This window comes from Pelodiscus sinensis, chromosome 2 (genome assembly GCF_049634645.1).
Source record: "Pelodiscus sinensis isolate JC-2024 chromosome 2, ASM4963464v1, whole genome shotgun sequence".
Lineage (NCBI taxonomy): Eukaryota > Metazoa > Chordata > Testudines > Trionychidae > Pelodiscus > Pelodiscus sinensis.
The window spans coordinates 69,768,067-69,778,814 of record NC_134712.1 but is presented as its reverse complement, the minus strand read 5'-3'; the positions used below and the strand labels follow the sequence as shown (position 1 = coordinate 69,778,814).

Sequence of the window (10,748 nt, the reverse complement as noted above, 5' to 3'; positions counted from 1 at the left end):
TAAACCATCTTGTTAGTCTTTAAAGTGCTACATTGTCCTGCATTTTGCTTCGTGTAAATGAGTAACTTAAAACAAGCTCCCCCACCCGCGATGGAAATGGACTGTCCGACCTTCGTAACCTACGTCGAATTACTTTAAAGAGATGTGCAGCAAAATTTGCTCAAGTTTGGACGCTACCATTCTTACCAGAGAAGGAGGGGGAACCCTGCCTATGAATGAATGTAGGCTCTACGTGGGGGAATCGGGCTCCTGTCAGTCTTTGTTCTGTCCCTGTAGCGAGGCTTTCAGAGCCCCTAAGGCACCATCGTTCGCTGCCGGAACCTAGATGGGTGGTTCCATCCCCCTTTCCGGGCCGAGTTGGGCTCTCCCGTGCGGCGATTGGAAGGAAAACCCGCGAGGGCCCGCCACGTGACCCGTTTGGCGCGGAATTTTCTCGGCGTTCCCGGGCCGGCCGAAGGTGCTGAGGGAAGAAGAGGGGGTCGAGAGCGCGAGACCCCGCGTCCGCGTGCAGAGGGGGAGCGAGCGGCGGGTGCGGTCCCCAGTGACGTGCGGGTCTCGAGGCGCGGAGCGAGGCTTCCGCTCGCAGGCGGTGGGGGTCGCTCCGCCCCTGCCTCAGTTTCTCTCTCCGCCCGGCAGGGAGCCGCAGCCGCTGGAGCAGCGCCATGTCCTCGCCGGCCTCCACCCCGACTGGCCGCCGCGGCAGCAAGCGCGGGCGGGGCAGCAACCCCCCGACTCGTAAGTGGCCGGCGCAGCAGCCCGCGCTCGGCGCTGAGCGGGTGCCGGGGCGCGCGGGCGGCCCCTTCCTCGCACTGCGGCGTGGGACGGGCCGGTCCCGGTAGCCCCGCTGCAGTAGCCCCGTGGCTTGGGCACCGCCTGCCCTGGGAGAAGGGGCTTTTCCGGGCGGTGGGAGCCCCCCCTGCGCGGGGGGCAGTAGCTGCCCGCTTAGCGGCGTCTTGCACCTGGGGTTGGGTCTCCCTGCGCCTAGCTACGCTTAGGGGTCCCAGATGGCTTCAACAGAAATACCGGACTCGCTTGACACGACATCAGCACAATCGACATCACATCTTCTGTAGAAAATACCGGACAGCTGGATTGTCTCACTTCTATTTTCTCTATTTGTTTCCCGAACAGAAAGCTCAAATACTGGACCCTCCGGTTCAAAACCGGACACCTGGCAACCCTAGCTATGCTCAGCAGCCTGTGTGCCTTCCTCGTATCCCTGTCTGTAGTAACTAGGTTCAAACTTATCTGTGAAGTGTAGGTTCAGCCTAATGGCTGATGCCCAAGAACAGACAGAGTCTAGCTCACTCTCACCCGTGTTCACTCTGCAGGGCTGATGCTTTGAGAGAAATGGTAAACACAGCCTTTCATCATTGAAACAAGAATTTAAAAGTTTAGCCATTAATTCTGGGATGAACTTGTTTTTTTCTATATCGTCTTGTCTACACTACAAAAAAGGTTTTGCTAGCATAGTTATAGGGGGCAGAGGAGTGCTGCTTTTCAGCATACTAATGTCATTTGTGAGCTCTGCTCATTGTGCATCTCTTCCATTTCTGTGATGCTTTTCTGCCAGCATAGCTGTGGACACAACTCAGGTTTTTTTACCAGCAGCACTTTCAGCACTTTCACTTTCCTCGGATTCACAATGCTATTTTCTGGCAACAGTTGTCATAAGTTGAAACGTAACTCAGAATTGCAATCCACTCTATTATAGATCTGAGCATCATAAAGTCAAAATCAAGGTGTCAATTCAAAAACATTGTAAGTGCCGCTCGTTATAAGTCGAATGCCCTAAAATGGAGGCTGCCCATAAAGTTCTCTCAAAGCACTCAAAGTTCTCTCAAAAAAAGTCCACTGTTGAAAACCACTACATGAGTCAGGTTTTCACAGCATTTGTAGTAGCAGCTCTGATGTCTTAAGCATGTAGGAAGCTAACTGCAATATCACTTATTTTAAATTGTCCTAGTTTGAAATCTCATACTTGCTCTTTAGATTCATATCAGCAAAATATTGCGCTTTGCTTTTTAATTTTATATCAAACAATTTATTTTTCATTCTGTAATATGATCTATTTTGTGACTTAGTCTGTTAACATTAATTGGTGTAGAAGGTTGCAGTTAACATGTGAAATAGCTACTTACCAGATTTCATCTTGTTACAGCACACGCTGAAGATGCTCAGTCTCCTCCTTCACAAAAACGTCGAACAGATGACTCTACTTCTACAGGAGATCTACAGCCAATGCCAACTTCTCCAGCAGTTGATATGCAAAGCCCAAATGCTCAGGATGTGCTGTTTTCCAGCCCACCCCAATTTCGTGATTCAGGTATGCATGGTGGTGGAAATATAATTAGTTTCTTATTGGAACACTGCCCTTGTAGGAGGGGCATTCAGGGACACACATGACTTCTCCCCATCAGCTATCCCACATTACCTGGGGGCGGAGGGACCGCTGCTCTTTTTGCATTGCACTGAAGACTTCTGAAACTCAGGGCTCAGCAATAGGAGCAGAATATGGGTCTGCCAGGCAGTCCCACACTGGCAGCTCCTCCGGCATTGTTATACTGGTCCCAGAGCTTCCATATAGCTGCACCTCCTCAAGTCTGTACATCAGCCTCACTGAAAGGTAGAGCAGGGAGGGTTAAGGGTGGAACAGCCATGCCAGTGTGCTGCCTCCACACCTCTACATTCTGCTCCTGAGTTTTTTTCAGTATGGAATATCCATAAATATGGATATTTATTACTATAAATATCAGACTGGACTGCTATGCTTCCATCACTGGGTATGCTTGTCAGTAGTAGGAGCAAAATGCAGATATCTTTTTTTAAATGGCCGTACTGAAAGATTTGCTGGTGGCTTTTACGTAGCTGCTGTTTTAAAAACAAAAGGACCTTTTTGAATGAACAGCATTGTTTTCAATTACAAGTTAGTTGAGGCATCACTTTCAATTCAGTGAATCATTGATTTTAGCACATAAATATACAGGCTATGTCTACACTACAAGGTTTTTGTGCAAGCGCCGTGCACCAGCATGGTCAGGAGTAGAAATTGCGACACCCCTCCTTGTGGGGGGAGGAGTTGCCACTCCAGGAACCATGGGCAAAAAGGCACAATGCCAGCATCTATTCCCACATAGTCACATCCCTGACAGAATGAGATCACCCTGCCTGGACCATGGAACAGGTCCAGGCAAAGGTGAAGGCACTCCATCAGGGTTACGTATGGGCGACGGATCAGAGGGGGCCCCCACACCTGCCCCTACTACAAGGAGCTCCATCACATCCTTGGGGCAGAGGAGGAACCCTCTTCCCCCTCCATCATGGTGGACTCCAGTCTGGAGCAGCCCGTCCTCCAGCGCCCAGACCCTGTCCCTGAGATGGAGGGGCAGATCCAGCCCCTGATGGAGGAGGACAGTGATGATCAGGACTGCGGGACCGTCACCCTGTCTCTGGAGCCAGTCCCTGCCAGCCTGGACATCTCCCAGGCCTCTGAGGAGACTTGGGAGGGATCTTTAGGTACGTTGGCGTGCGCACACATGCAGGGTGGGGGAGGTGGCCGCACAGGGAGCGGGGGGCATAGCGTCACGCAGGCTGCTAGGCCAGCACATGCTGCTGCAGTCTGGGCACGTGCAACCACATGCAGCGGGAGGATGCAGCATGCGGCCACAGCAGCCAGCCCCTCAACGTGCCCAGGAGCTTGTTGCCAGCCTCATTCAGGGGACAGGAGGGGTGCACCCAGCTGCAAGCAGGCAAGCCGCAAGGGTGCAGGCACAACCCCACATATGCTCTGGAGTGCTGCATATGGGCAGAGTGAGTTTCAGCTGTATGTGCACCCCTCAGGGAGGGGCAGGCTGCACAAGGCTCCTCTGCTGCTCATCAGGGGATCCCACTTAGGTCACACGCTTCCCTTGCCTGCCTTGCCCACTGTGTGAGTGTTCCTACAGGAGGACACAACCACGGGGAATGTGTACACAGGGAGGACTGACTGCTCCTCCTTCTTGCACCTTCTCCACAGCTGGACCAGCCAGTACAGGGGGTCATGCCATGCCACTGGAGCCACCTGCCACAGTATGGGGGAGCATGTGTGACATCCATGCCACTCTGTCATGCAGGCTGAATGCCAACCTCGAGTGGCAGCAGCAGGCCTGGAGTGACCTCATGGTGTGCTGTGACCCCATGTGCGGCATCTTGTCCTGCCTGGGGGAACAGCCGCCTGCTGCCACTACTATACCCATGGCCCACCCATCTGCCCATCCTGCCTTGCCTCTCCTCCCTCCCTATGCCATGCCTCTCTTCCCTGCTTTCCTCCTGGCCGTGCCTCCTCCCCCAATTGTGCCTACAGCACCTCTTATTGCCTCTCCTCCTGCCAACCCTGGCCCTGCTCCAGCTGCCCCTCCTGCCCACCCCTATGAGATCCGCACACCCAAGAGCGCTCAACAAGCTGCCCCAACACTCTTCCCAGTCCTGATCCCCCTCCCCCTCAGTTTAGACAGCCCCCTCTCCCCCTGCCCACCCTCGTTTCTGTTTAATAAAGACTTGTTTTGTTGGAAAACCAAGCAGGTGTGTTTATTGGGAGGTCAGGGGAAGGGAGAGAGAAGGAAGGCCGAAGCCCCTGTTGTGGTGGCCCTGGGGAAGGTTACTGTGGTTCTTGAGGGAAACTCTCCCTCAGGGCCTTCCGGATGTGCACCCCAGCCTGATGGGCCTGAGGGGTTGCAACTGCTCAACTCCCCAGCCCTCATGGACAGCCTCTGCCACTGCCCCAAGAGGAAGGCCTCCCCCTTGTACTCCACCAGGTTGTGGAGCACACAGCAGGCTGCCACCACCTCAGGGATACTGTGCTCCCCAACATCCAAGAGGGTGAGGAGGCAGAGAAACCTTCCCTTCAGATGCTTGAAGGTGCACTCGACCTGGAGGCGGGCTCTGTTCAGGTGGGAATTAAACATGTCCATGGTGCGATCCAGCTGGCTGGTGTAGGGGTGCATTAGTGGGTAGGCCTAGTCCCCCACTATGCACTGTGATATAGTCAGTTTGATCACAGGAATCTCCCAGCAGGGGAAAAAGGTGACTGTCTCCAGCTGGGAGCACGGGCTTGAGTTCCTAAATACTCGGGCATCCTGAGCCCTGCCAGACCATACCATGTAGATGTTCGTGAAGAGGCCCAGGTGGTCCACCAGGGTCTGCAGGACTACTAAAAAGTAGCCCTGGGGGTTCATGAACTGGTTCCTCAATGTTCTGGTGCCTGGATGGGGATGTGTGTGCTGTTGACTGTTCCTGTGCAGTTGGGGAACCCCAGGACAACAAAGCCACTCAGGGCGGCCCCCAGATTGTGGATCTGGACAATGCTGCACAGCAGCGAGGAGTTGATGGCCCAGGCGCCCTGCAGGAGAGAAAGAAACACAATACAGAGAATGAGAGAGGGGTTGTGTGCTCCCAATGGGACATGGCTGCTGCCCCCTCCCCTCCTAGCATACTTCCCCCACCCCTACGAGACCCCCACCGCCAAGGCCCATGTGAGGGTGAGAAAGCACCAGCCCCTGGGACCAGGCCTTTCCTTCCGTGCCCAGTCTACCACTTACAGTCCCCAGCCTCCCTGTCCTGAGAGTTGCCCTTATGCAGCACCCCACCCCCATGCAGGGGCTGCAGCCCATGATCTCCTTACCTGCATCAGGATGGCCCCGACAGTGGATTTCCCCACCCCAAACTGGTGTGCCACCCTTTGGTAGCTGTCTGGGGTGGTCAGCTTCCACAGCGCGATGGTAACCTGCTTCTGCAGTGGGATGGTGGGCCACAAGAGGGTGTTGAATCATTGGGGGGCAGGAGTGAGCCAGGTACAGAGCTCCTGGAAGGTGGCCTTCCGCATGTGGAAGTTCTGCACCCGTTCCTGGTTGTTCCACTGCTCCATGACCAGCCTGTCTTACCAATCCAAGATGGTCTCCAGCCTCCAGAATCTTCTGGGTATGGTGGGCTGGGGTAGCCAGAGTGGAGCACCTGCAGCCAGACTGAGGCTGATGAAGAGGATCTCGAGGTCCAGCTCTAGCTGGAAGAGGACCGCTGCTTGAAGCAGGCACTGCAGGAAGTGCAGCATGGCCATGGGGGTCTATCACATGCCCAGGGGCAGCTCCGGCTCCGTAGGGCAGAGAAGGCAAAAGCTATGTAGTCCCCCCAAAAGCACAGGGGAGACACAGCAGGCACTGCTGAAGCTTAGCTTTGCCGAAGAGGCTAGCAAGCAGACAGCAGAAACAGAGATGCGGCTGTCCAGGGAGCTCCCTTTAAGTGCACGTCTGGAGGGTTCCGGCAACAGCACTCGAGCAACTGGTGACTCCTAGCCTGGCTAGAACTGGTTCCGGGTAGCTTTATATGTGGGAGAGCATCCAATAGTGTGGATGCTCTCTTGTGCAAAAATGCATTGCAAAAGCAATGCGCTTTGAGGTGTGGATGCGCTTTTGCGCAAGAACTCTTGCGCAAAAGGCTTCTTGCACAAAAGCCCTGTAGTGAAGACAAAGCCACACTCTCTGTAAGAGTGTACTTATTCTAAAATGCCTCTTGCTTACCTTAGTGTGAGCTTGTTGTTAAGCTCTAAAGTGTTTTAAAATCATTGATGTTTAAAATCAACTATTTTAGCAAAGTATTCTAGCATTGAAAAATAGAGATTTTAATCCAGACAGTACATTTTATAGCTAGTAAAGTCTTGTAAAATACATTTACAAAAGTAACAAGTAGACTGCTAGCTTGCCTTTTCTCACACTGAGCAACAACAAACATTAGGGCAAAGTACATTCATTAATACTTTGAAGTATAATTCAGCTTGGTTTTTTTGTAGCAGTTCCGCTTGATTTTGATATTAGTTCACCTCTGACCTATGGCACTCCCAGCTCTAGAGTGGAGGGAACTCCAAGGAGTGGTGTGCGAGGAACTCCAGTTAGGCAGAGGCCAGATCTTGGATCTGCCAGCAAAGCCAGACAGGTGGACTTGCATTCTGATGGGGTAAGTAGATGTTTCATATTTTGCTGGTAATATTTTTTCTAAAATGTATTTATATTATCCATACTCAAGGCTTTTTCCTCCCCACAGCCAGCAGAAGATGCACTGGCAAATGAACAATCTCTTGGACAAAAGCTTGTGATCTGGGGAACGGATGTTAATGTAGCTTCATGCAAAGAAAAGTTCCAGGTAGGTTACCAAATGTGGGTACCTCCATTCTCATTTGTGTCTTCTATATATGCAGTGTCTGATTCTGGAAAATACCACAATAGGGTTATGTGTGTTTTAATATTTCCTTAAGAGAAAGAAAAGTAAAATTGTTGTCTTGAGGTTCTTTCCTCTAATTCCACCATAGAACTCATCAATCTGGCTTCCATCCCTTGTGCTCCACTGAAATGGCTTTTGCCATAGTCTCTAATGATTATTTACTAACTGAAGCTCAGGACCAGTACTCTGTCCTCAATCTCCTTGAACTGTCAGCTGCCCTCAGCCATGATATTCTTGAATTTTCATAGTCCCTTGGCTTCCATCCTCTGCTGGTTCTTCTCCTGTCTTTTTAATCACTTGTTCAGCATGTCATTTAGCGGATCTTCTTCATCTGCCCTCTAACATTCTGTGGAAGTTCCAAAGGTTCTGTTCTGAGTTCCCATCTCTTCTCTCGCTGTAATCTGAGATGGGCTACTCGACAGTCACGGCCACGTCAAAGCCCCAGGGTCTGATGGAGAGTATGGGACCCAGGGCACCACATCCAGAGAGCATGCAAATGGGCCCCCCAATGCAAGCAGAATCATGAGGGGCTCATCTCAGTGAGCTGTGAGATTTTTGTAAGCAGTTTCCTAGGATACTGTAATTTTACTAAGGCTGTGTCTACACTGGCATCCCTTCCGGAAGAGGCATGCTAATTTAGAACTTTGGAGTAGGGAAATCCGCGGGGGATTTAAATATCCCCCGCGGTATTTGCATTAACATGGCTGCCGCTTTTTTCCGGCTTGGAGATAAGCTGGAGAAAAGCGCCAGTCTAGACATGATTCTCCAGAAAATAAAGCCCTTTTCCGGAGGATCTCTTATTCCTACTTTCAAGTAGGAATAAGAGATCCTCCGGAAAAGGGCTTTATTCCGGAGGATCGCGCCAGCCTAGATGCTTTTTTCCGGCTTTTCCCCAAGCCAGAAAAAAAGTGGTGGCCATGTTTATTTAAATCCCGCAGGGGATATTTAAATCCCCCGCGGATTTCCCTATTCCAAAGTTCTAAATTAGCATGCCTCTTCCGGAGAAGGGGCCAGTGTTAGACGTAGCCTAGGAGTTTTTGACTATCTGTAATATACAAAGCATCAGTTGAAGTAATTTGATATTATATCAAGGAGACTGTCATCCAGTGTAGGAATAATGTAGCAGTGAAATCACAGATTTGTCCCTATAGGCATTTTAAAATATAACATCTTTGTATTTTTCTCAATATTCAGAGATTTCTTCAGCGTTTTATTGATCCTATGGCTAAAGAAGAAGAGAACGTTGGCTTGGATCTTAATGAACCACTCTATATACAGCGACTTGAGGAGGTATTACAGCAATAGAGCTAAAACTAACTTGTTTTTCCAATTTAAATGCTAGTGACTAAATATGGAGTTTTTAAACCTCTTGCAGATCAATATTGTTGGGGAACCATTTCTGAATGTAAACTGTGATCATCTGAGATCATTTGACACAAATTTATACAGACAGCTGATCTGCTATCCACAGGTAATGTCAGGCCTTTTTAAAAGACTTTTTTCCAATTCTTTTTTTGTTAAACTGCATTACTTCAGCATAAATTAGAATGTAACTGTTGATGATTATCGCTCAATGAGAGAACAGTATTAATAGCTACATACCCTGTCTATAAATACCTAAATAGATTATACAAAATTTATCTATACACACTTCTGTATTTTAGTACATAATGGTATTAAAATGTGTGCCAGACTTTTCATAGCCACAGAGAAATACCAGCAAGCTCAGCATGGGAGTTGTTGTTATTCTCTAAAGGCAAACTGCTGTGAGAGGTTCAGAACACATACCCACTCCACTCACCCAATTTGCTAATATGGGGGATTGGATTGTGGCCAGTTTGTAGTCCGTGAATCCTGCTCAGGGCTCCAGCTTCTCACTCTGTCATGGAGGAAGCAGACAGTTTCCAAAGATAAGAAATTCAAGACCGACTTTCAGACTGACAAAGCAATGGTCACTGGATATTTATCAGTCTTTCTGTGCATGTTTTAAATCTATTATCCACATAAGTGCTGCTGCAAGCATGGGAATGCCTTTGCAGTTCTTTTCCTTGCCTTCCTTTTGGGTCCCTCCTCTCCCAGGTCTTCCTAGGTAGCAATAGAATTAAACGATTCTTGCTCCCCACGGGATTCTGAAGAGAAGTTTGCTGCTGGTTTTCACTCTGTTGTATCTTGAGAAAGTTACTACTCTGAGCAGCACAGCAATGGCACTTCTTGCACATTCACCCTTTTTACACATCCTTGTCTTTGCAAACATAAGACCTAGCATCCTCCTCCGTTAGAGGAAAGCTTAAGATTCTGATCTTTGTTAAATAGCCTTTTTCTCCAAAGGCTAGGTTTTTTTTTAGCCAGCATGTGCGCTATCTATTAATGCTGAATATTAAGGAAGAAGACTAAAAGATACAGGCTGTGTTCAGTGAAATTATTGTGTGGTAATGCGATATATATGATTCCTGATAATGTTTGTATATTTTTGGTATATTCTTTGTTGCCCCTTTTTCACTCTCTTACATACTTCATTTTATAACTTGATTCCTTGTTGATTTTTAAAGTCTTGTAAGGCAGGGGTTCTCAAACTTGATGATACCACAACCCCCCTCTAAGTTGCTCGTGACCCACCCCTCCGGGGGGTCAGGACCCACAGTTTGAGAAACATGGCTGTAAGGTATCAAAGATTCTGACTAAACCACAAAAAGGTAGGGAAATTACACTGTAGCTAAGAATCCAAAGGCCAGATCAGGTGTGCACTGCTCCTGCTGCACAAAAAGGACAAAAATAATGATTTAAACAACCAACTGGCAGTTCCTCCTCTTTAGGGGAATGCCCACAGATCTGTGGTCCTTCCAGCCTTTTAGCGCCAAATCGGGTTGCAAAGCTGGGTATTTCGGGGGTAGAAAAGTCTTAATGCCAGGCTGTCTTAAAAATGTGTCGGTTCTAGGGATGTTAAATAGGTAACCATGTAACCGCTGAAAATCTTACTGGTTACACGCTGCGGGCTTTGCAGTATAAAGTTTAAATAACTTCATTGCTGTATGAAAGCCTCCTCACTGGGCCCCAAGCCAGTAGCTCTTGCCTGCCTGGTTTCCGGGGAGGAGGTTTTGCCGCCCTGCTGCAGCGAAGCTCCCTTCCTGGTAGCCAGCTGAGTGTAACTGACACCGTTGACTGATAGGTATCAGTTTACCAGTTAGCCAGTTAGACTCTAGCATTCCTAATCTGTTCCTTTTCAACAGGAAGTTATCCCAACATTTGACATGGCTGCTAATGAGATTTTTTTTGAACATTACCCTGACTCAATATTAGAACACCAGATTCAAGTAAGACCATATAATGCATTGAAGACCAGAAATATGAGGAGTCTGAATCCTGAAGGTAAGGTGCTTTGATTGCATAGTTATAAAGGAAACTTGAGGCTGTAAAAAATTGTACAACAACAAGGAAAATGCAGATTCAAAATGATAAAAACTCACACTTGGGGTCCATCTACACTGGTATTTTCAGACTCA

At 49.1% G+C, this 10,748-nt stretch overlaps 1 protein-coding gene and 1 long non-coding RNA gene across 4 annotated transcripts in view; one reads left to right on the top strand and one right to left on the bottom strand.

The window, feature by feature from the left end:
• The first annotated feature begins 402 nt into the window (after positions 1–402).
• LOC102462305 (DNA replication licensing factor mcm4) overlaps positions 403–10,748 on the top strand; it is a 23,760-nt gene continuing 13,414 nt past the window's right edge. The window contains exons 1-8 of one of the 3 annotated variants that reach the window (XM_075920723.1): positions 403–457; positions 637–735; positions 2,162–2,326; positions 6,821–6,984; positions 7,072–7,170; positions 8,443–8,538; positions 8,624–8,719; positions 10,476–10,614. In XM_075920723.1, the coding sequence (XP_075776838.1) occupies positions 663–735; positions 2,162–2,326; positions 6,821–6,984; positions 7,072–7,170; positions 8,443–8,538; positions 8,624–8,719; positions 10,476–10,614 (832 nt within the window). In that variant the 5' untranslated portion in view covers positions 403–457; positions 637–662. The other 2 variants (XM_075920724.1, XM_075920725.1) reach the window with 2 other exon arrangements.
• LOC142827079 (uncharacterized) overlaps positions 5,248–10,748 on the bottom strand; it is a 27,586-nt gene continuing 22,085 nt past the window's right edge. The window contains exon 3 of the long non-coding RNA XR_012901473.1: positions 5,248–5,377. This is a non-coding gene — a long non-coding RNA (uncharacterized LOC142827079). The remainder of the gene's footprint in view (positions 5,378–10,748) is intronic.